Genomic DNA, 26,380 nt, shown 5'->3' on the forward strand with positions numbered 1-26,380 from the left:
AACCATGTGCCAGTCTCCATTAGTTCCAAATATAAGGTCCAATCTTTGAATTTTGAGCCTCTCAAAGATACTGTCAATGTGTAGCTTAAGGGAACATCCCTTCTAAAAAGAGATTATTTTTGTCACAAAGTATATTTAACTATTTAACTATTCAGCAACATGCGCAGAGGGAAAGCACACGATCCAACTGACGACATACTTACTTCAGTAGGTTTACTAACATACGAGAAAATCCTTGCATCATACTGATCTCCAGTTTCGGAATGGTCACCAACTCATACAATAACTTGACAAAAAGTACATGATCTTCTTTGCTAAATTTTCTTCCATAGAGTCTAATGTATCTGCAATGAAAAGAAGAAGAAAAGGACAAAAACACATTAGGACATGTTAGCCATTTAAAGACGCTACGTCCCTAGGACTAATATTTTAAAGGTTTTGTGGAGTGACAGAAACATCATTTCACAAATATGGCACAACATATCAACTGGAGTCATCAAGCTTGAAACATTGATACCTCACACACTGGCTAAAGTTATTGGAGGTTTTGGTGCTCAAGTACTTCAATACTCTCTCAAGATATTACTGAAAAACCTGGAAAATAGGAAGCGGAGGAAAGTACATCCTTGTTGGCGGATTCTTGCATTCCCCTCGAAATATACAGGGTCAGTTACTAGTCACATAAAAGGCTGGCTGAATTTTAATAGGTTGAGACTTCCAGTCATTAACGGAATATTTCTTCTAATTCAGAATAGAGCACCAGCAGGAGGATAGGGAACACAGAGAGAGGATAGAACAAAAGTGAGTGAACAAAAAGAGGAGAACAAGTAGCCTTAAGCAGAAGAGAGTTGTCATTTTTGGACATGTTTCATCAAATGAAAACAAGTACTGGCACAGCCAATAGGTCTGCCTTGCATTTTGAGACCCGGTAAAAACATTTCAAAAAATGGGAAAAAACTAAATAAACGTGCATCCACAAAGACAATAGGTCCCGTCTTAGTCAATGTTCAGGCATGTTGTAGAACAGCATGGCTTCATAGCGGGAGATAGGGAGGGGAAGCAATACTGAGGCAGGGGGCGCAGGAGGCAACATTAACAATAGTGGGTAAGGGGGGGGGGGGGAGGCGATATGTCATGACCAGCAGTGCCTTCAGCATAATGCTTTTGTTTTAGTAACTGGGATATCAGAAATAGGAAGGGATATGCTGGGAAACTTAAATTATAAAACACACTTTTGGATGCACTTTTTTCCTTGTGAAGACGCTGACTCTGTTACAAAAACAAAACAAAAAAGAGAAGTGAAGTCTATTTTTAATGCGAAAAAATGCAAATGATCTCATTATTGTTCTGTTTCCATTGTGTGATCTTGAGACCCATCAGGATAATATTTGTCTGTATTGGATTACCTCCAGATCACCATATGTACCCATCATGACAATCTAAAGTGTTAAAAGGTACAATATTCTTAGAACTGTGAAAAGTTCAACGCCCACTTTTTTATCTGAATGTCAGAATTCCAGCTCATGTCCTTTAGTGTGAAAAGGGAGCGGTCTTCTCTATTGCACATGACGTTTAGCCTTATGTGATCAGGTTGTGCTAAAATAGGCTTTATGTGGAATTAATTGCTGTATTTACTGGAGGAGAGTATTGAATTGTCACTTTCTTTGGGTCCATGAGTGCCTTTTCCTATTTAGTTGCCCATACGTCATATTATTTGTCAATGTGTAACAGGCCTGGGAAGGACACCCTATAATGTTATAATCGTTCAGGGTCTTTAGCAATGCTGTCTCCGATTGTCTGTAGGGTCAGTAGTCTACCAGCTGGGTCCTTAACAACCAGGCTGTGTAACTTTGATTTGTCTCATAATTAATAAGTTCATGAATCAATGGTCAGTTCAGTCTTCCTGGTACTGATCTACTTCTGAAACAAACTACAGCTATCCAAAACACCATATACCAAACATTTCCATCCTATATGCAAAGAGATTGTGCGGCGCTTTTGGAAGAGACATGGTGCTGGTACATGAAGGGATGTGATAAATACATTCCTTCTACTTCAATTATGTCCCAGGTGTCGTGGAAAGCAGCAAAGTATACAAGGGAGGGCGAGTGGATGGGAAGCAATGAGGAAGGGCTGGTGGGGGGAGAAGTAACAACAAAGGCCAGGGAAGGCGGGTGGAGAGTAAGCATCAGCCATTCAAAGCCAGGTGTTAAGTACCCACGTTTTCGATTTACTTCACCTTCAAATGAAGCATGAAAATGTATTTCTGTCCACCTTCCCTTGACTAAATCAGCTACAGAAGGTTAGACTGTGACATGACACTAAAGACTTATGAACAAAGAATCTAATTTCTGAATGAGCTTTGCTGTGGGGAAGGGCAAGGTCATTGGAAGGCACCTTAACAAATGAGATGGGCTGCCTGCCTATTCCCTGTATTCTATGTCAGCTCCACCAAGTCTTCAATGATTGAACACAGTCTAGATATGATACACAACACGTGGGCATTATAGGATACTGAGATAACAATGCCTCTACCAGCCATGTGGTCTATGTACTTTCCTTATTAAAAATCAATCAAATCAAAAAGCTGCAGGCACCCCCCCCGGTGGTGCCTACACCACTCTTAAGAAACCTGAAACTAATAGTTTATTTATTTTTATTTTATTTTAAAGGTTTTATATAGCGCTGGCTATACCCGGAGGTATCGAAGCGCTTTACATGAGCATCAGATCATAGTTACAGGTGACATTGTTACACAGTTATTAGAGCATGGCAATATAGTTACTAGTAAGGTCGAGATAAACAATAAGCACAAATACGTAAGGGAAAAAGCAGGCAAGGGGAAAGATTATGGGGAGGGGGGAAGTAGACAGGTAATAAAGGCGGGAAAGAGGAGGAGAGGGTGAAGGACACTGCATGGAAAGAGGTGGGGAAGGGCGACGGGAACACAAACCAGTAGACGAGTCAAAGCAAAGTCCAGTTAGCTGTGATCCCAGGGGACGTGGTATCACTTCTCCATCTCTGTTGAGGGAGGCTCCCTTTACGCAGTAGACTCTCTCAGAGGGGTCTCTGAGATTCCAAGGCCTACATACTGGATCCTTCTCCAAAAAGGGGAGAGAGAGTGCTTTGGCAAGGGGTGCCATACCATACCTCAGCTGTGAGTGTCTCCCTTGGCACAGTGGACTCTCTCAGCGGGTTTGCTGAGACTCCATATAAATATTGGATCTTTCCCCAACAAGGGTAGAAGGAGTGCTTAGTCAAAGGGCACAAAGGATAGGGGGCTAGGCAGACTAGCAGGCAAGGTGAGAGATTCAGGGGAGAGGAGCTAGGGAGGTAGACAAAGAGAGAAAGAGTACTAATGGGAACAAATGTAATTAATGAGTTATTATATAGTGCTTGCTATACCCGAAGGAATCAGAGCACTTTACATGAGGAACAATAATGTTGCAATTTACATCAGTTAACAGTTACATAAGTATCAAGAAAAGCATTTAAAGAACATGGGGACAAGGTGAATGGAGCAAGGAAGGGTAAAGGGGTAGGAGGAAGATGGGACGTAGAGATGAGGGGAAAATCTGCCCACGGTCCAGCTGCGTAGGTGACGGCAGGGGGGTCCACAACCCATCTCCTCTTTAGTTATATGGTAGCCCCACCGGGCATCAGCCAAATCGCTAGGTCTTCACAGTCTGGGGTAAGTTCTGCAGGTTACAAGTCCTGATGTGTAGGCAGGTTAGGGGATCTAGTTCTAGGTCTGGTCAATGCCCAATTGTTGTCCCAGGGAAGTAAAACAACGTTTACGGGACCACTATGGAAGCCATCTTGGGGTCAGGCAGAGGACTGTACTGCACACTGGTGGCTATCCTAAGGTCAGGCATCTGGCAGTTAAAGTCAATATCCAGGACAGCGGCCGCCAGAGAATAACAAATCCAGCGTGCACACACCATCACATGCACAGACATGCACAAGCACACACAAATGTGAGCACACACACTCCTACACGCACTGACGCACACATACAAGCACACATACAGAAACATCCAAAAACACAAGCACACGCAAACACCATTACATGCACAGACATGCGAAAGCACACACAAATGCGCTCACACTGTCATACACACAGACACGCACACACACACAAGCACACATACAGAAACTATCAAAAACACAAGCACACATACAATCACATGCTCCAGAACAAAAATACCAAAGGAGCTACACACAAATACATGCACACACACCACACGCACAGACATGCACAAGCACACAAAAATGTGCGCACACTCTCTAATACGCAAACAGAGGGCGCACACAAGCACGCATACAGAAACATCCACACACACAAGCACAAATACAATCCCATGCTCTAATACAAAAACACTCAAATACATGCACACACCTTCACACGCACAGCCATACGCACACATACAGAAACATCTGCGCGCACAAGCACACATAGAATCACATGCTCTAATATAAAAACACCCAAATACATGTCCACACCATCACACGCACAGGAATGCACAAGCACACACAAATGTGAACATAGTCTTTCATACATGCACAGGCGCAGACACACACACACACGCGTCCGCACACACACCCTCATACACGCACAGACGCACACACAAAAACACTCCCATGACACATTTCTCCAGGACTGCTGCAGCATTGATGGCACACAATGGCAGGTTTGGACAGACTAATGAAAGAAGGCTAGTTGTACACGCACTTATTGCGACTGCTGGTCCCCCATGCATCATAGCTATGGGGCACAGAAGTAGGCTCCGAGGTCTTTGCCCTCCCTTACTACCCATAACACGCTGACTTTTGTCTGCCTCATGGTTTGAGCCTCCCAACAGACAGTGGAGAGGAGGGCCGGCTCCCGACCCGCGTCTCCGTCCCAAGGAGCCGCCATCTTTTTGTTGGAGCAACCCAAAGGACTGCAGGGAGAGATCACCAGAGGTAGCGCAGAAGAGGATTGCAGGCTGTAAAGTCCCTGCTTTCAAAGGGGGGCATTTAGTATGCATTTGAGCAGTGTGTGGTAAGCCTCAACGTCCGTATGCTTCCTGGTGGGTGCGGTCCCTAAAGTGAGTCCAGCCGCGTAGTAAGTCGAGGGTCAGGATCTTAGTCCCTCCCCCCTCAGGCACACTCATACCTCACAGTGGGCGCAAGCCAGTAAAGTCTGTATTGCTTACGCTCAACACCATAATCTGTGTTCTGCCTAACATGTATCTTTCACAAACTCCTGGATGGTGCAGGAAAAAAGAAACATTGAAATAACTTTTTCATTAACACAATGTTTTTCCCTCCTACAACACCCTAGGGTAAGCTAATACTAAATTAGACTTAAAAAGAGATAACATTTATAAAGGTACACTGTACATATGCACAGTTCTAGAATAAAGCACATGCTTAACATTCTATCCTTTCCAGAAAATCAGTGCCTAGGCAGTGTTTTCCAAACCCACAACTAACATTCAAGCGTAAGCTTTGACTGCCCCTCCCTCCTCATTAGCCTCCTAAATTTAAGGCTTGAAAACGAGGTACTTAGTAATTCAGAGAGAATGCAGTAGTATCTTCTTCCTGTGGCCCTATGGACAAAAGGCAATTATTTACTAAAGAATTGTACACTGGCTTTCGAGACCCATTGACCCTGGAGTGCTAGTACTACAAATGCATTTTTTTAAATTCCATTCAAGGTAACATTCTATCCAGGGAATTGAAGGTACCTTTTTCAATTTAATTCTGAATGTTCTGTTGACATTTCTGCAGTAAAATCCTGGAAAAGTTATGAGCCAATTGCATAAACGCAGGGAAAGTTCAACATTCCAAACAAATTTTCATGAACTAAAGAAAGAAAGAAAATTCTATGAAGTTCATGAATATTTCAATATAAAATCCTGTGATAATTACAATGGAGCTTTCTTTACCTGGAATTCGGAAAAACCCTATATTCTGCAGATGTATCCAAGGAATGGGAAAGAAATTCCTGAAAAAATAGCTCGACTTTCTACTGGCCTCATTCCGAGACATTGCCAAAACATTTCTGGAACTGTTGCCTAACTTATAAGCGCCCCAGTAGAATGAACTCTTTTTGCAGGATATTCCATAGAATTACAACAGACTAAGAAAGCATTTTTATCACATACTTGTGTGGGAAAATCCTAAATTGGATGCAGAATTTCAGACGTCTAAGAATGAAAAGATTTCCTTTCTGTAGAAATTGGTATTTTGCAAAACAACACACGTGGAACTGCAGAAATATCAGAAGAATTTTCTTAATAAATATAAAGAGAAGAATTGAAATCGCCTTGACATTTCCACTACATTAAGTATTTCTGGGTAAAGTGAACAAATAGGTTTTGTAATCTCCCCTAAATCTAAGCAAAACAGAAAATGCATACTTCTAAATGTTGGTGAGGTCTTCTCATTATAAAATGCTCGGAGTCACTTTCATATACTTGTTAATAGCCACCAATGTGCATTCCTTTTGTAATGCAAGAAAAGGGAGCTTATACTACTGATGCTCATGTGGTTGTCCGATTGGCACCGATCCAATGAGAGTTTAGTCAAATATCTCACCATCTCCACCACTGGACACGTATAGAACAAGCATTGGCATAGCCAATAGGTCTCGCCTTTGGGACCCTATAAGTATTTTTTTATGCAGCACAATATCCTTGGTGCAACAACATCAACTGTTGCATGGCTAAATACTTATAAGGTCCCAAAAGGCGAGACCTATTGGTTATGCCAATGCTTGTTTTTCCTGACTGCAGTGACAGCTGGCACATTGATGTGCTCATTTCTCACTAGTGGAGAAGTAGTGGCATAACGTCATGCAAGGTGAGTGTTGTAGGGGGAAGGGAAATCCTTTAAAGAGTCATTTCTCTCTGGATTTCCCTTCTTTTTTTGAAACTCAGGAGCAGCAACATGTTTGTTGTGGTATCACCAGGGCTTTGAGTGCAAGCTTTTTCAATATTATATACAAGCCATAGTTGCTGCTTTTTTATCTTATGCAACTAACAAACATTAACAAAGCCAATAGTCCCGACTTGTAGGTATGATGTTACCTGCTGTGTCATATCTGGATGCAATGACAGAAACAGCAAAATACAAGTCTAGCTGCACACTATGCAACGCACTGACTTTTAAGCCATGCCCTTAATTACATTGGTCACGGCCCTTTAAGCGACACCCGCCCCCCGTTTTTTCATCCCTCTTAAAGCCCTGGTGTGCATGGTAACTGTGTCACCACAATTAATAACAAAAAAGCCATTAATCAAAACGACGTGGGATGCGCTTGAAAACTAATCACTACCTGAAGCCTCTCCAACACCCAAGCCTTCCTTCCACGTCGTACCAGCCATCTGAAAGTTTCAATGGGAGAAACGCTCTAAATTGAAGGCAGTTTAAAAATGTCTAACGAAACGATCGTGGGAATAGATGTCTGTAAGTGACATTTCCTAACCCAGAAGGTTCTGCTTAGGCAGAGCAGCAGCCGCAGTGTTTGCATAGGGCAGCCTGTCTTGCAGCCAATGAGGGGCGACGCTGGGTCTGCTGCGAGGCAATGCCACCTGAGGCTTGGTCACGACCACCAGGCAAAACTCAACAAGTGGTGAGGTCACAGGCTCTGCCCGGGGACACTCTACGTGTCTGTCCTACCCCCAAGCCGCAGCCGTGACTCGGGGCGCACTCTCACCCACCTTCCCAGAGAGCACCTTACCTCACCGCGCACAGACGCCTCCCGGCAGGAAGCAAGCGCTGCTCACAAAAGGGTCCAGGGGAGTGAAGCGGAGCCTCGGCGCCTGCTGTGGAGCACAGGAGCCCCCTCCCTCCTGCGGACTCTGTGCTCCTCTTCAGGCTCGGGACCCCGCCTGCAGGAGAAGGTTCGCCGCGGACAGCTCGGGAGCCGGGCCCTGTCTCCCCCCTTGCCCCCTCCAGTGCTGCTCCCCATGGTGGCTTCCCAGGCGCCGGCCTCCGCAGGCTACAGTGGTTCGCTGGCTGCTCTGGGGGCGGCGCCTGCTGCATTACATCAGGGGACGCTCATGTGGCAGCAGACGGATCTTGCTGTTGTTGGAGCCGAGCTTTCGCTGGCAGAAAGTGCATTTCAACGGAGGCTTCCAGAAAAAAGATTCCTCTTTGCCTGGCGACGCCCTCTTGCCTCCGGTGACGTAGACGGCACTTGGCCAATCCTAGCGGGGCTCCTCCGGACACGGTGGCCTGCTTGACGGTTGCCATGACAATATACAAGGAAATTTTGTCAGGGTGCCGTAAAGCAGGTCACCCAGTCATCGGGAGGCGGGATCGAAAGTGGACAAAACAACAAAACACACGGAAGTTCCAATGGCAGGCGTCCATTTCGCGAGGCCTGCCAATGGAAAAATGGGGTGTGGCTTCACGCAGTACTGAAATCCCCCTGTTCACAATATCTCTTTGCCTGCAGCAGCGCATGCGCTGCAACGCAGCCTCCGACCTAAAAACATGAGAGCTAGTGGTAGAATTTGGGAAAGGTGAAAGGAACAAGAGAGAAAACAGACACAGGACTCCATCACTTCTCCTTTGTCACTCGGCCGTTCAATGAGGTATGCAGAACACAGTGCATTCCTACACTCTATTTCTGTGCATCAAACTCTCTGCATCTTAAAACTGTGAATTCCTGAAAGCACTGGTGCTGTTACTACACTCTCTGGTTGTAGGAAGGTGGCTACCTGACTATGGTTACCCCAGATTTTTTGCCCTGTGTTTAGCTGGTTTTCGACTTAGTTGGCCTGGTTCCCTGCTAATCAGGGCCCCAGGCTATCTGCTCTCTCTGTAAAATGGATTCCATGTACCCTAGGTGCATAACTAGATTGGCTTGGGTCACCTTATCAGCCCCTGTACAGTGCACTATAGGTGCCCAGGGCATAGGTGCATCCAAGGCCTACCAGGGGCTGCAGCATATCTTTTGCCACCCCTGGCTGGCTATCTAAATTGACACAACTGGCTGAACACTCAGCTGGGGCAAGTGGGTGTAATCACCCCTTGCTTAGATATAGTATACCTATATCTAAACCTATATCTGGACACATATATAACCTGTGAGCCACTCCTATGGAAGGCCTCATCAATCCTGGAGGCAGAGTGATTGGTTTTATGTGAGATGGTGCTCTGGCATGAGCTGAGCCTGTCTGCAGCTGTCGGGAACAACTCCCTAAGCTGATCCGGGATAATGCCATACCATATACTCTTAAGCGCATTATAATCCTCGCGGTTATATAGCAACTTTGGTTTGGCTTTATCAAAACATGTCGTGTAAGGTGTCATACGAATTGGAATACTATCCCCTCGCCAGTTCTGGCGACGGGGATAGCATTCCACCCTTCTAGAGGGAGAAGACATGTTACTTTGCTGAAACGCGGTTGATTTAAAATGAGCCTCAGATCCACAAAATGGATGCCCCTGCCACAGACACGGGTCTGGCCTCCTGCTGCTGACCGAAACCCGGCAGAGGAGGCCTGGACAAAGAGTTTCCTGTCACAGGGCGGTGTCAAACCACCCCAGACAGGAGATAGTGGATTGGAGTAGGGAGGTTTCAAAGAAACCAGACACTGCCTGGGGAGCACAAGGCTGCCCCTGGCAGGATCCGGCCAAACCGGTTCTGGGGCCTCCCAGCCCCTGTCCCAGCGCGGCCAGAATCAAAGGAGAGGGGTGTAACCACCCCCTTCCTGGGTCCCACCCATAGGAGGGGACCTAGCAGGGTGTCCAACCCCCTAGATTCGAATAAGAGGGGGAGCAGTCCCAACGGACCTCAGATCATCCTGAAGAAACATAAGAAACGAAATCTGGACCCTTCGACTTTCTACACGACGTGAGAAGACTGAAGAATCTCCCTTGTGGTTAAGGAGTGACCACCCTGTACAAACAGGCACCATCCAGCCCTCGACCCTTGCTTTGTTGCAGTTCCCGCCGGAACTCGAGCGACAGAGATCGACGAGATCAAGCTTGCCTGCCTTCTACCTGCCCGATCCACAGTCCCTGCAGAGCTGAGACCCGTGGAGGCGACCGGAAGCGTGGGGCACGCCATCTTGAAAAGGCCACGAGACGCTGACCGTGCAGCCCACGAGTGACCCTCGAAGCTGTACACCGGGGTTTGAGAAGCCCCAGCCCCGAGCTCCACTTGCACCAAAGCTCAGCCCTCCACACTCGACGAGTGCTGCGTGGGGCCCTTCTGCCTGTGTGTGCTCGACGCGTTGGCCCGGTCACTTGCCAGCTGGCTTGTGGCCCCTGTGCCGACGAACTTTGAAATCCGACTTGCTTTTCTGGTTGCTCCAGATCTGCACCAGCTCCTGTGGAAAGGAGCACCCACTCTGACCCTCCTGGTTCGAGTGATAAGCAATCTCCCGGTTCCGCGTGGATTGCTTTTGCCAAGTGCTGTTTGCTACAATCTTCAAGCCGACGGTGCTGACGGCGAGAGCCTACGTGGGACAGATCGTGACCTGCTCCTGGACGTCGCAGATGCCCCAGAGCCCACGTGACAGCGGAAAGAAGCCTATCGACAACCGCCTGATTGCGCCCGACATTGCCTGGTTCCGTCCTGGTTCCACCCTGGTCACTGCTGAGTGACCCAGACTCTGTCCCCTCTGCTTTCAGGTACTTTTCTACATCGATCCACCCTTGGATCGCACCGGACACTTCTGCTTCACAGCGCCTGCAGCTGCAACAGCTCCAAGCACCCAGAACCTGCGTGACAGAACCCGACGCCACTTCGACCCTGTGCACCCACGGCCTGTGGGTGAGGTAACTTTGCAACGCCGGTGTCTTTACACTGGTACACACCTCTAGGGTCTGTGTCTGAAGTTTTGTGTTCCTAGGTTCAGCGGAAGTATCATTTAATTCACTTTAACTAACTTTTACGCACCATTGACTTTACATTGGTGCGCGCCGCACTTTCCGTGCTGCACCCGTATCCTGTGGGCTACTCCCGACTTCTTCATTGCTTGTCCTGACTGCTCCCAGCGAATCTCTAGGCCCTAGGCCTAACCAATATTCGATAAGTGTTACTTATACCATTTTTTTAGTATATGGTCTGAGTGGCCCCCCGCCCTCAGCCATAATTGTGCCAACTTTATATGTTTAACAGTGCTTTTGATTTAACGCTTGTGCCCCTTTCCTCATAAAGAGTACTGGGGAGTAATTTAGAAATAAATACATATATTTTTACAATATATACTTGTGTGGTGTCCTTTCATTTGATTACAGGATTGTATGTGGTAAAACAGCTCGCTTAACACGACCTCTTAAGTTTAGCCTTTAGGCTGCTTAGTCCATGCTACCACTAGGATAGCTTGTCTAACAAGGTTGACTTACAACCAGACATCTTTGGGGTTTGTTTGGACTGATACCCAGTGGTTCCAGAATTGGAAACACTACATATCAGGCCAACTTCTCACATTGGTGTGCAGCGGTGCGGATTTGAGCTTGCTGTTTGTTTTACCATTGCAATCTTTATCAAATTGAAAGATCACATCAAGTACCTCTAGGTACATATAAATCAAAAGCTTAGCATATTAAGTTCTACTGAACTTAGTAGTTGTAGATAAAAGGGAGTAGCACACCCTGACTACAACTCACTAGCAAGGTACAGTAGGAAACCACTTAGTGTAGGTAAGTGCACCACTTACACCTCACTAGCAGTCATGTCTGATACAGGTAGACCCTCAGGTTCTGCTCCTGTAGAAGTTGATCCTATAGGGACAACATCCAGATATGACAACCTTAGCCACAAAGACCTGAGTGCCTTGTGCACAGCCAGGGGGCTAAAAAAGGGCAGAGGCCCTACCATTCCTTCCCTAATAGCTCTCCTAGAAAAGGATGACCTAGATAAGGTGAGTCAGACTCCCTTAGAAACAGAGGAAGGGATAAACTCCCCTGAGAATGAGGATCTTCCAGAAGATGATGTAGTAGAGGAGGAAGAGGAAGAGGAAGGCTCTGATTTAGAAGAGCCTGAAGATCAGGATCAGAGGGGAAACCAGGTACAGGTTGCCAGCCTTAACCAGGCCAACTTGGACCTACATGGGAATGGGGGGGGCCAGCACCACCCCAGATCTCATAACCAAATTCTCCCAGGTAATAGGAGGGAGAGATCTCTATCAGGGGACTCTCACCTTTCTAGTGCCTCAAGAGAATCTCAAAGAGGAATGACTTCCTCCCAGAGAAAAGAGCATAGGGCCAGGATGAGGGCTGTCCAACTCCAAATAGAGAGGGAAGAGGTAGCCCTGGCTCAAGCTAAGCTTACCTTGGAACAAGCTAAACTTACCTTGGCAAGGGAGAAAAAAATAAGTGGCTTAGATGCCACTGGTGGCAGCAAAATTCCTAAAGAGAAACCCAGGTCCTATGATAGTAGAAACCTGACAAAGATTGTGCCCCCCTATCAGGAAGGGGATGACATCCACAAATGGATGACTGCTCTGGAGAGAGCCTGCATGGTACAGCAGGTTCCTGAGGAACAGTGGGCAGCAATCTTATGGTACTCCTTTTCAGAGAAAGGGAGGGATAGGCTCCTCACTGTCAGACATGAGGATGCCAGCAATTACAAAGTCCTGAAGAGTGTTCTGATAGATGGGTTTGGCTTAACCACTGAACAGTACAGGTTAAAGTTCAGAGATACCCAGAAGACACAGACTCAGGACTGGACTGATTTTGTTGATTGTGCAACTAAGGCTCTGGAGGGTTGGCTGAATGGCAGCAAAGTACATGACTTCACAGGATTGTATAATTTGATTATGAGGGAGCAGATCCTTAGTAATTGTCAGAACCAGCTCTTACACCAGCACCTGGTGGACTCAGATTTGACCTCTCCCCAAGAATTGGGAAAGAGGGCAGATAAGTGGGTCAGAACCAGGATTAGGCCTAAGAATCAGGACAATAACCAGAAGAAGGAGTCTACCAAGCCTCAAGATAAGGGTGGGGATAAAGGTAAAGAAAACACTTCCCCAGGGCCCCAAAACTCCAAGAAGGGGGGTGGGTCCCAAGACACTTCTTCAACAGAGAAAAAGCCTTATTGCCATGCCTGTAAACAGGTTGGGCATTACAAAACAGACAGCTGTTGTCCCAAAAATGGCAATAAAGAAAACATACCTCCAAAGCCAGCTCCAACACCTCCTGTTACTGTCAGCAGTAATCCCCCAGGAAGTGGGAGCACACCCAGGAATCTGGGTGGGTTTACTTTTGGAGCCCAAGGGGACCCTGGCCTATCCAGGTCTCCATCCCCAAATGATCTTGTCTATGAGACTGGCATGGGGTTTGCCAACTTCTCTGTTTGCCCAAATACCTTGAGCAAATATAGACAGGAACCCATCATCAATGGTTTGAAAGTTGAAGCTTTTAGAGACACAGGGGCTAGCATCACCATGGTGGCTGACTGTATAGTCCCCTCTAAGCAACTTTTACCAGGTGCCACATACCAGGTAACAAACATTGATGGCATCCAAACAAATCATCCCATGGCAGTAGTAAGCCTCAGCTGGGGAGGTGTCACTGGCCCAAAGAGAGTGGCAGTGTCACCAAACTTGCCTGTAGACTGTCTACTGGGTAATGATTTGGAAATCTCAGCCTGGGCTGAGGTTGAACAGGAAATCCATTCTAGAATGGTAAATTCCAATGGAAAGGTTAGTGGGGCTGTACTGGCTATAGCCCCAATCCAAGATGTCCTCCCTGAAAAGGTTGGTAGGGCTGAGCAACTCTCTGCCCCATCTTTAACAGAAGCTCTTCCAAAGCAGAATAGCAAAGCTGTTATGATAACAGCAGAAACCCAAACTGAGTCTCCTCCTGAAAAGGTTGGTGGGGCTGTGATGGCCACAGCCCAAACTCAAACAGATATGTGTGTTGTGAAGCCTGAAATGATGGATCACTCCACCCAAACTGAGAGCATGGAGGAGGAAGAGAAATCTCCCCCTCACCAGACAGTAGGACAGGATCAGCCTCCTCAGGGAACTGATCTTACCCCTGATGAAGGAACTGCCCCAGAGGTTGTTAGGCCTGGCCTGACAGAGCCTCTGATGGCAGTGGACCCTTCTCAGGTGGGATCCAGTCTGGAGCAGGTAACCTGCCCCTCTCTACCTTGCCTCAGTCAGCCCAGGGCTGCAGAGGACAAGAAGGACAGTGAGACCCAGAGGGCCCCCTGTCAAATAAAGCACCCCCATCAACAGATTAGGGGCATCAAAACTAGTAGGCCTAGTAAGGTGAAAACTTTAATAACTCCTGAGGGAGCCCCCTTAAAAACAGTTAGGGACCTCCCACAGATGGATTCTGTTGGGCACAGCCAAACCTGGGACCCAAAGGGCCCAAACCTGAACTGTCCCTCCAGCAAGCCAAACAGAGGGACCCAGCCTCCAGCTTTAGGTAGCCAGAGGTTGACCCTGAGAGCTCAGTGCAACTCAGTTGAAGAAAGAAAGGCACACATGGTGGAAGATAATTGGAGGAAGTTGAGCCCAAAAATAGTGGGGCCTCACTTCAATACTCCATATCCAAACCAGCCTTTAACTTTGCATAAACACACCCAAGGTAGTGATTCCCTATGGTGGAGACCCTCTAATACCCCTAGGGTGAGGGACTGCTTAGTGGACCATGAGACAGGGGGTACCCATGCTAGTGCAGGTACTTCCTTATATGGCCACTCAGGCAATATAGGCTTACCTGGCCAAGGATAGCCTTATCTCCTTTCGTTTGGGGGGGGGTTATGTAGGAAGGTGGCTACCTGACTATGGTTACCCCAGATTTTTTGCCCTGTGTTTAGCTGGTTTTCGACTTAGTTGGCCTGGTTCCCTGCTAATCAGGGCCCCAGGCTATCTGCTCTCTCTGTAAAATGGATTCCATGTACCCTAGGTGCATAACTAGATTGGCTTGGGTCACCTTATCAGCCCCTGTACAGTGCACTATAGGTGCCCAGGGCATAGGTGCATCCAAGGCCTACCAGGGGCTGCAGCATATCTTTTGCCACCCCTGGCTGGCTATCTAAATTGACACAACTGGCTGAACACTCAGCTGGGGCAAGTGGGTGTAATCACCCCTTGCTTAGATATAGTATACCTATATCTAAACCTATATCTGGACACATATATAACCTGTGAGCCACTCCTATGGAAGGCCTCATCAATCCTGGAGGCAGAGTGCGTGGTTTTATGTGAGATGGTGCTCTGGCATGAGCTGAGCCTGTCTGCAGCTGTCGGGAACAACTCCCTAAGCTGATCCGGGATAATGCCATACCATATACTCTTAAGCGCATTATAATCCTCGCGGTTATATAGCAACTTTGGTTTGGCTTTATCAAAACATGTCGTGTAAGGTGTCATACGAATTGGAATACTATCCCCTCGCCAGTTCTGGCGACGGGGATAGCATTCCACCCTTCTAGAGGGAGAAGACATGTTACTTTGCTGAAACGCGGTTGATTTAAAATGAGCCTCAGATCCACAAAATGGATGCCCCTGCCACAGACACGGGTCTGGCCTCCTGCTGCTGACCGAAACCCGGCAGAGGAGGCCTGGACAAAGAGTTTCCTGTCACAGGGCGGTGTCAAACCACCCCAGACAGGAGATAGTGGATTGGAGTAGGGAGGTTTCAAAGAAACCAGACACTGCCTGGGGAGCACAAGGCTGCCCCTGGCAGGATCCGGCCAAACCGGTTCTGGGGCCTCCCAGCCCCTGTCCCAGCGCGGCCAGAATCAAAGGAGAGGGGTGTAACCACCCCCTTCCTGGGTCCCACCCATAGGAGGGGACCTAGCAGGGTGTCCAACCCCCTAGATTCGAATAAGAGGGGGAGCAGTCCCAACGGACCTCAGATCATCCTGAAGAAACATAAGAAACGAAATCTGGACCCTTCGACTTTCTACACGACGTGAGAAGACTGAAGAATCTCCCTTGTGGTTAAGGAGTGACCACCCTGTACAAACAGGCACCATCCAGCCCTCGACCCTTGCTTTGTTGCAGTTCCCGCCGGAACTCGAGCGACAGAGATCGACGAGATCAAGCTTGCCTGCCTTCTACCTGCCCGATCCACAGTCCCTGCAGAGCTGAGACCCGTGGAGGCGACCGGAAGCGTGGGGCACGCCATCTTGAAAAGGCCACGAGACGCTGACCGTGCAGCCCACGAGTGACCCTCGAAGCTGTACACCGGGGTTTGAGAAGCCCCAGCCCCGAGCTCCACTTGCACCAAAGCTCAGCCCTCCACACTCGACGAGTGCTGCGTGGGGCCCTTCTGCCTGTGTGTGCTCGACGCGTTGGCCCGGTCACTTGCCAGCTGGCTTGTGGCCCCTGTGCCGACGAACTTTGAAATCCGACTTGCTTTTCTGGTTGCTCCAGATCTGCACCAGCTCCTGTGGAAAGGAGCACCCACTCTGACCCTCCTGGTTCGAGTGATAAGCAATCTCCCGGTTCCGCGTGGATTGCTTTTGCCAAGTGCTGTTTGCTACAATCTTCAAGCCGACGGTGCTGACGGCGAGAGCCTACGTGGGACAGATCGTGACCTGCTCCTGGACGTCGCAGATGCCCCAGAGCCCACGTGACAGCGGAAAGAAGCCTATCGACAACCGCCTGATTGCGCCCGACATTGCCTGGTTCCGTCCTGGTTCCACCCTGGTCACTGCTGAGTGACCCAGACTCTGTCCCCTCTGCTTTCAGGTACTTTTCTACATCGATCCACCCTTGGATCGCACCGGACACTTCTGCTTCACAGCGCCTGCAGCTGCAACAGCTCCAAGCACCCAGAACCTGCGTGACAGAACCCGACGCCACTTCGACCCTGTGCACCCACGGCCTGTGGGTGAGGTAACTTTGCAACGCCGGTGTCTTTACACTGGTACACACCTCTAGGGTCTGTGTCTGAAGTTTTGTGTTCCTAGGTTCAGCGGAAGTATCATTTAATTCACTTTAACTAACTTTTACGCACCATTGACTTTACATTGGTGCGCGCCGCACTTTCCGTGCTGCACCCGTATCCTGTGGGCTACTCCCGACTTCTTCATTGCTTGTCCTGACTGCTCCCAGCGAATCTCTAGGCCCTAGGCCTAACCAATATTCGATAAGTGTTACTTATACCATTTTTTTAGTATATGGTCTGAGTGGCCCCCCGCCCTCAGCCATAATTGTGCCAACTTTATATGTTTAACAGTGCTTTTGATTTAACGCTTGTGCCCCTTTCCTCATAAAGAGTACTGGGGAGTAATTTAGAAATAAATACATATATTTTTACAATATATACTTGTGTGGTGTCCTTTCATTTGATTACAGGATTGTATGTGGTAAAACAGCTCGCTTAACACGACCTCTTAAGTTTAGCCTTTAGGCTGCTTAGTCCATGCTACCACTAGGATAGCTTGTCTAACAAGGTTGACTTACAACCAGACATCTTTGGGGTTTGTTTGGACTGATACCCAGTGGTTCCAGAATTGGAAACACTACATATCAGGCCAACTTCTCACACTGGTGAAGACAAATAATCTCTATTTGACTTCTGTTTATTTTCATTAAACTGTGAACAGACACGTACGTATAGTCGCAAAGCATTCAAGATAATTCAAGTTTGTTTCCTTCAATAACATATCTTGAACAGTCACTGCTTATGCTTAGTAGATTAATCACAGTTTAAACAGTCCGAAAATAGTTTAAGTTCAAAATTTGTTTTTATCACTATACAACTTCAAGGCATTCACTGTTATCCTTGGTGAATTACACCAGGTATCATTAGCTCAAAACCAGCTTAAGTTCAAAGTTCAATTTCATTAATAAAGATTTAGGATACTTCTGCGATCCACTCATAGGTACAAACATGCTTCAAAAGGCAACTGGTCTCAGCAAAAGGAAATCCAGACTATCAAGTAGCAAGTCCTGAAGGCAAAAACACGGTAGCAGAAATGACTAGAAAGGATGCAGTCAACTACACAGCAGGTTATGTAAAGTAATCCAAGATGGCAACCAACATCTCTGGAACATGCAAGAATTTGGTCTGCTAGGAACCGTGGCTCACATTTACTGCGCAGCCATGCACAATGTCCATCATTTGTGTGTCACTTCAGTCCACACTACACCAGTACTCTGAGATTACTGCTAATCTCTCTTTGACTGCAAGGCCCCCAGCGAGCGGGGTCTTAAAACACTACTTCAATGTATGTACACGCTATAAAGAGGCAATCAACAACTCCAGCCCTGCTTATATTTAGTGGTAAGTACGCTCTGTGGTCTACTAAAACGTTTGAAAATATTTTCACTGTACTAAAGCCAAAACAATTGACATTCCCAGTGTTTGTTCAATTTGGAATTTCTTATTCTTCTCATCTGCACCTCAGACAAGTGTACATGTTAATCATATTTTTTACTCATCACTGATCTCACTCTCACACATGCAGCCCAGCAAAGACACTTTGCAGAAACCCGGTGACAGTTGGTTCAACAAGAGCTTCTCTGAACTTTAGAGATGAAGAGAGCTCTTGTTCCCCAGCATTAGCTGAAATTCAGATGTGAATGTGTATGTTAAAATGTAGGGCAGTAAAGAACAAGTTACTTACCTTCGGTAACGCTTTTTCTGGTGGATACAGTATCGGTCTGTGGATTCCTCACCTTGTGAATATCCCTTGCGCCAGCAGCATTCGGAATTTTTTTGTAGCTTTCCACGCCAACGAGGATGACGTCACAGAAGCCCGACTCCACTGACATCACTGGAGCCATAAGAGAGCCTCGCCGGCGTGATGTCGTCAGTTCCGACCTTTTTTTCCGTGCCTTCGAGGCACACGGACGGACCGACACCAACATTCACAGTATACACAGTACACAGTATTCAAACCAACACACAAAGTGTGAAATCAATGCAGTAATGCAAAAAGAATTAATCATTTCCTTTGAAAACAACAGTCATAAATCAACATCATTGTAGGTATACAAGGGTGGACAACGGGGAGGCGGGTGGGTCAGTGAGGAATCCACAGGCAGATACTGCATCCACCAGAAAAAGCGTTACCGAAGGTAAGTAACTTTTTTCTTCTGATGGATACATCTGCCAGTGGATTCCTCACCTTGTGAATAGAGTCCCACAGCAGTCCCCACTCCCGGAGGAGGGTGTCCACCCTTGTATACCAGATAATCTTGAAGGACAGAACGTGCAAAGTGACCGTCCCTACTCACTTCCGAATCTAAGCAGTAATGCTTTGCAAAAAAGTGGAGAGAGGCCCAAGTTGTCGCTCTACAAATGTCCTTTACAGGAACACCTCTAGACAAAGCAGAAGTTGAAGACATTGCTCTAGTAGAGTGAGCTCTTATACCCTCTGGAGGTTCCTTACCAGCCAAAGAGTAACAGATCTTGATGCACAAGAAAATCCACCTGGAAGGGGTGCGCTTGTGCACCGCTCTGCCTTTCCTGTAGCCAGCAAAGCCCACGAAGAGCTGGTCATCCACACAATAGTCTTTAGTCCTATCGAGGTAAAAACTCACCGCCCTCTTAGGGTCCAAGCGTTGTAGCCTCTCCTCCTCCTTAGAAGGGTGAGGGGGAGGATAGAAGGTAGGGAGGGTAATGGGCTGCCCCAGATGGAAGGGAGTTACCACCTTAGGCAGAAAAGCAGCCCTGGTCCTGAGAACCATTCTATCAGCATGAATGGTCAAAAATGGGGGTTTTGAACTCAGAGCTTGAAGCTCACTTACCTTCCTTGCTAAATACAGTTTTTAAAGATAATAGTCTCAAGGGACACTTGAGTAAGGGCTCAAAAGGAGAACCCATCAAGTAGGTTAAGACAAGATTTAAGTCCCATTGAGGCACAATAAATGGAGTGGGCGGATATTTGTTGGTAAGGCCCTTAATGAATCGTAACACAATGGGCGATTTAAACAAAGACGGCTGGTCCGGCAAGCAAAGGAATGCCGACAAAGCCGATAAATAGCCCTTCACAGTAGCCACAGCAAAGCCCTGGTGGGCTAGAGAAAGAGCACATTGAAGGATGTTGGATAAGCGAGCCCTCAAAGGGTCCATAGACTTCTCCCCACACCAATGAACACATTTGGACCACCTATAGGAATATATAGACTTGGAGGAGAGATGTCTGGCAGACAAAATAACGTCCACCACGTCAGAGGGAAGAGAAAAAGAATTCAGGTTGCCCAGTTCAATCTCCAGGCATGAAGGTGTAAGCTCTGGGGGTGGGAGTGTAGAACCTGCGACTGTGAGAGGAGGTCTGCCCTGAGAGGGCGACGGAGCAGAGGTCACGAGGAGAGGTGGAGAAGATCTGTATACCACACCCTTCTTGGCCAATCCGGGGCAATCAATATGACTTGGGCCCGGTCTTGGTGAATCTTCCTCAGAACCCGAGGAATCAAGGGTATGGGAGGAAATACGTAAAGGAGTCTTGAGCCCCATCTCAACTGAAACGCGCCCCCTAAAGCTCCCTGCATCGGATACGGCAGAATGATGGGCAGTGAGGGTTCTCGTGAGTGGCAAACCGGCCCACTCAAGGAGTTCCCCCCCAACGTCCGGAAGACATGACGAACCACCTCCGGATGAAGCCTCCACTCGTGGTCAGCAGAGAACTGCTGACAGACTGTCTGCATGCACGTTCAGAACTCCGGCCAGATGATTTGCCATCAGACAAATCTGATGGTCCTGAACCCAGGACCAGAGACGCAGAGCCTCTCTGCAGAGACAATGCGACCCCACTCCCCCCTGCTTGTTGACATACTACATCGCGGTTGTGTTGTCCGTCAGGACTTGCACCGACTGACCGCGAAGGGAAGGGAGGAAGGCCTTGAGCGCCAAACGAATCGCCCGCAACTCTAGAAGGTTTATGTGAAGCAACCTTTCCTCTGGAGACCAAAGTCCCTTGATCCCCAGATCCCCCAGATGAGCACCCCACCTTAAGGTAGATGCATCCGTTATCACTGTGGCAACCGATGGAGGAAGATGGAAGGGCTTTCCTTGAGGCAGATTGCCCTCCACTCTCCACCAAGACAGATCTGCTGTAGCTTCTCTGGAGATCCTCACAGACTCCCTGAGATCTGAGACTTGGGCACGTTTATCGAAAAACCCAATTTGTACAACAGCTGGGTTGTCACCTGCAGATGATGAAGCACCTTCTCTTGCGACTCTGCTTTGATCAGCCAGTCGTCCAGATAGGGGAAAACTGGTATTCCCGATCTCCTGAGCTGGGCTGCCACCACTGCCATCACCTTGGTGAAGACTTGAGGTGCAGTAGTAGGTCCAAACGGGACTTACTACTGCACCTCAATGTTGCGACCCTACCGTAAAACGGAGATACTTCCTGTGAGATTTCAGGATCGGGATATGAAAATACGCGTCCTTCAAGTCGATCGACACCATCCAGTCCTCTTGTTGCAGCGCTTGAAGAAACTGAGCAAGGGTGAGCATCTTGAACTTCTCCTGCTTCAGAAAAAGGTTCAAGATCCTGAGATCCAGGATTGGACGCAGTCTGCCATTCTTCTTGAGAATCAGGAAATACCGGGTGTAGCATCCCTGACCCCTTTCCCGCTCTGGCGCCACCTCTATCGCACCTTTTTCAGTAAAGCTAGGACTTTCTCCTGCAGGAGAAGAAGGTGGTCCTTCGAGCAAGCCCCTTGGCAAGGAGGGAAATTTGGAGGGAATTCCCGAAAGGGAAGAGCATACCCATTCTCCACAAGATTGAGAACCCAAAGTTCTGTAGGAACCGATTCCGAATCTTGTAGAAAATGAGTAAGCCGACCCCCCAAGGGACCAACATGATCCAGAATGGTGGATCTAGGGCTGCTTTGCTGTGGCAAGAGGGGGACAGGAAGAGGAAGAGGAGGAGGAGGAGGAGGAGGAGGAGGGCTGACGGCCTCGTGGGGGACCTCTGTTCTTGCCCCTGTAGGATTTATATAAGGTGTTTTGCTGCTGCTGAGGCAGTCTATAGGTCCGAAAGGACGACCTCCCAAATCCTCTGTACCTCCTGAATGACGAGCCTCTAGATTGAGCCTGAAGACCAAGAGATTTGGCTGTTGCTTTACTGTCTTTAAATCTCTCTAAAGCAGCATACGCTTTTTTCCAAAAAGTCATGAACCATCAAATGGCAGGTCTAAAAGCGTAGCCTGAACATCTGAGGAGAACTCTGATGATTTCAGCCAAGTACTCCTTCTAGTAGCCACAGAAGATCCCATGATTCTGGCGACATAGTCAGCAGTGTCTAAACCACTTTGTATTACTTGACGTGCCGCCGCTTGAGTATATTGTAATACCTCATTAAAGTTCTTTCTATCTTCTTCGGACAACTTAGGCAGAAGCCGTTGCACCAAATCCATTAAAGCATGGATATAGTGACCCAAAAGACAGTTGGCATTAGTGGACTTTAGGACCATGCTTGCCGAAGAAAATACTTTCTTTGCAGACTGGTCAAGTTTCTTTGACTCCGTATCAGCCGGATCTTGTGGAAAGGCTCCTGAAGATCTTTTTGAAGAGGCAGCTTGAACCACTAGACTCTCAAGAGAAGGATGGGAAGATACAAAATCTGGATCCCCTGGAGCCACCCTTTATCTCCTGGCAATAGTTTTTGAAACCGCCAGAGCCAAAAATGGCTTGCGCCAGACCTCCATTACAGGCTCAGTGATTGCCTCATTGAAAGGCAGTAAAGGCTCTATTACAGAAGAAGGTGATTAAAGAACTTCTGTTAAAATGTTCGATTTAAACTCAGTAGCAGGAAGCTGAAGATCCAAAGTTCTGCTGCCTTTTTGATCACTGTGTGGTAGGGGACCACATCCTTTGATGGAGTATCAAATGTAGGCGAAAGTTCGGACTCTGGTGAAACATCAAGGCCACTTGCTTCCCTTAATTCTATAAAATAGTCATCGGAGTCTTAAACCTCACCTTCCTCCATCTCCTCCAACGGATACCTCTGCTCCTCTATAACCCTCTGGGGCTTCTCTCCTAGACCTTATTCTGGGTACCGGCGTCGATGGAGCCAAGACCGACTGACAGATTCGGAGCCGGCGTCGTACACGGATCCATCGGCACAGCCTGCGCCGAACGAGGTTGAGCTGATGGCACCAGAGAAGATGGAAAGCATTCGTCGACGTCCTCGGCGCCTGGAAATTCCAAGACGGCACTGCCGGAAGAAATGGCATGAAAGGGGCCTGGGCATAGGCCTGAGGAACCCCCAGATGAAACGATCATGGACCCATGGGACCCGAAGGCGCTCCAGAGGGGTACATAGCTCTATGAAAAACTCCATACATAGCATTAAGATAATGCGATGGATCCTGACCCTGGCCAGGGAAAGGAGGATAGGCCCCCGGGACAGATTCTGAAATAGGCGTTACCTTGTTCGGGCCAGCCGGCGCCGACGGCGGAGCCAATGGAGTAACCTGCTTATCCGGCTGGGGGCGTGGGAGTAGGGACGACCGTGACACCAAGTAGTGGGGTTAAAGATGGCTTTATTTTTATTGGTCTAGGGGGTTTTGACATCAACGTCTTTCTGTTCCGCAGGGTCAGTCTCTCTCGGGCGAACCCACTTGGGTCCGTGGCGGTGGTCTTCTCCTTCTCTTGTTGGGGGTTGGTCGGTTGTTATTCCAGCTACCGCCGGCTCCGGTACATGCAAGAGACCAACAAAGAGGGAAGCCGTTAGTTCGCAGTCCTCTATGGGTGGTGCACCAAGAGGGTCCAGGGGAGGTGAGGGCAACCCCAGTGATACGTGCTTTATCAATATACAGTGCTCGGTGAACAGGGGGGGGTTGGAGGTGAGGTACCGGGGAGGAAAAGGGTTATGGAAGGGAAGGGAAACTACAGAGGGTAGGAACAAACCAGGATTTGTACAATATTTACACTCGATCACTCCGTCTCCCCACCCAGGCTGCCCAACGCCGCCGTACCTGTGACAGCCACACTCCTCCCTCGAGAGTGTGGCACGGCGGTCCACGGGGTCGTTGGCCTCCTGGTTTTCCTCCGTCCTCCGTCTCTCCGTCTCCTCCGCGATGTTCCTTCGGGATACCTCTTTCCTCGTCTCCTCCGCTTTCACCACTCTCCTCCGTACCGCTCGCTTCCGCCTGTCTCTCCTCCGGGGTGCTCACACACCCGGTGTACATCACTTCCCGTCTTTTGACCAATCCGGTCTCTCCGACGTCCTTCGTGTGCGGGTCCTCCTCCTCCGTAGTATACGCCCAGTTAAAGGAGCCACTACTGTTGTCCTCGTCGTCTGGCCCGCTCCGTCCTTCCTTCCACCGTTCAGACTGTAAAGAAGGAGTCGGTGCATGGTCAGCGGGGTAAGGACTCCACCAGTCATGAGGGGCATGCATCCCTACCTCGTTACACCGGCACAGGAACCTCTTCTACTACATCTGGAGAATGTTCCGAAGTTGGTGAAGGGACTGGCGTTGGAGATCGAGCTGGAGAAGCTGCAGGAGAAGTCGATCTTGCAGGAGAAGCTGGATTCGAGGGAGAAGGAGACACAAAGTCCTTACGGCGTTGATCAGTTGGAGAGGTCGACTTCGGCGCCGCTTCTTTATCAGAATGGCGTTTTGAAGAATGCCTCTTTTTCTTCTTGGGCTTCATGGCTCTCGAAGCATGTCCAGACGTCGACTTCGAGCCCGACCTCCACCTGGAACGAGACCTCGACCTTCTTCTACCTCTTTTCTCCTTCCTCATCCTTGCCATGAAGAGCTTTGCTTCTCTCTCCTTTAGTGCCTTCGGATTCATTTTCCTGCAGCATGCACATCCCTCTACGTCGTGATCCGACGAAAGACACCAAACACAATATCCTCGTGCGGATCTCTAATGGACATATGTCCTCCGCACTCCCTGCAGGGCTTGAACCCAGACTTCCTCGACGACATCCTGGAAAGGAAACGAGAAGAAGCACAGGAATACAGCCATAAACACAAAGTATCAAGCGAAACTACGGAGAGTCCTAGAAAAACCATTAGTGTTCCAGTGGATTTTGAGTAATTTAGGTTCAAAAAAATATATATATCTATAAGCGCGCCCCGGTAGTTATAGTTAGGATTATTTTGAATAGGGAAATCGCAACATGGGAATAACTTTGGCGCCGGTTGAGGAATCTGCCTGAAAATTTCCTCAAATTTGCCTCGCGGCGCTCCGCTCCTTCCCTGAAAGTTTGGGGGGGATTTGTCAAGCGGGGGCCGAGATAAAAGGGGGGTCCCAAAACATGTTTTCCCCATGTTAATTTCCATAGGGCGGTCGAACTCACTTTTAGCCCGAACGACTGAATGGATTTCCACCAAACTTGGCAAAATTGTAGGAACTGGTAGCCCGATGTGCCTTTGCTATGTCTCAAGATATGTGCTCCAGTGGAATTTGAGTAATTTAGGTTAAAAAAAAATATATATCTATAAGCGTGCACCGGGGGGGGGGAACAGCGCGCTACGCGAGTTCGCGCGCGGAAAGCTGATTGGCTCTTGGGTGTCTGTCAACATTCCAAACAGTCCGGAGCGGCCGCCATCTTGTGTCTCGGTAGGATCGAGACACAAGAGGTGGCAAAAACAAAGGGGGAAATGACCATAAGGGGGCAGAGTAGACCCCCCCTGACCCTCTGTGTTTGATGTGGGGGCCATAAAAGGGCCCCGCGGGGCAAAAAATATATATTTTTTTTCAATTTGCGCAGGGGGAGCGCCTGGTACGCGCACCGGGGAGCGGACCATGGGGAAAAAAGAATGACAGAGTTTTTAAAAAATGTAGCCTTTTTTTGTAAATTGGAGGTAGTTCTAAAAAGAACTGTTTTTTTCTTCTTTTTGTTGTTTTATATTTTTTTAATGTTTTTTTGAACACTGGCTTGAGCCCCTCGTGGTACTGGAAGATCTTCCATGGGAGTAATGGACAGGTTGCGTGGCACCGGGGTAGGGGGCGTGGAGGGGGTGGGGGGGCCTGGGAGGCGGGTGTGCATATACAGCTATATTTCTGTGCATTCTAATTTGTGTGTAGGTAGAACTTGGCGGACCTTGTGCAACTTTAGGGGGAGGGAGTCGGGGAGGGAGAGCGGTAGATTTTTAAGTATTGCTCTGTCATATATTTGCTTGTTCTTGCTCATAAAGCAGTAGATTGCCTTCCGGCTGATGTAATGTTTAATACTGCAGATATCTCTGGTGTGCAGAGCCCTGCAGCATATGTGCAGTCTGAAAATAAAGTATGTTTAAAAAAAAAAAAATTTAAACTAGATGCTGAATGCCAACAACGGGAGTGGTTTATTTTCAATATTAGTTTTACAGTGTTTGGTATTTAAATGTTTGCAGTTGGAGTAGTTAATGTTGCGAAAATTGTAAATTGAATTAAAAAGAAATAACATACTGTGTAAATACACTGCTTTTGATAAATTGATTAATAATAACAATAATTTGATTAATTAAATGTGAATGTTTTGGTGGATATGTGAAGCTTAGATGATTTA

At 47.9% G+C, this 26,380-nt stretch overlaps 1 protein-coding gene across 2 annotated transcripts in view; it reads right to left on the minus strand.

Annotated features, from left to right (window-relative positions):
* The window catches only part of PSME4 (proteasome activator subunit 4), a 2,155,241-nt gene that overhangs the window by 2,094,056 nt on the left and 34,805 nt on the right, over positions 1 to 26,380 (minus strand). For both annotated transcript variants that reach the window (XM_086927646.1, XM_086927645.1), the window contains exon 2: positions 204 to 344. In XM_086927646.1, coding sequence (XP_086783772.1) covers positions 204 to 344 — 141 coding nt within the window. The remainder of the gene's footprint in view (positions 1 to 203; positions 345 to 26,380) is intronic.

This window comes from Lissotriton vulgaris, chromosome 6, assembly GCF_964263255.1.
Source record: "Lissotriton vulgaris chromosome 6, aLisVul1.2, whole genome shotgun sequence".
NCBI classification, from domain to species: Eukaryota; Metazoa; Chordata; class Amphibia; order Caudata; family Salamandridae; genus Lissotriton; species Lissotriton vulgaris.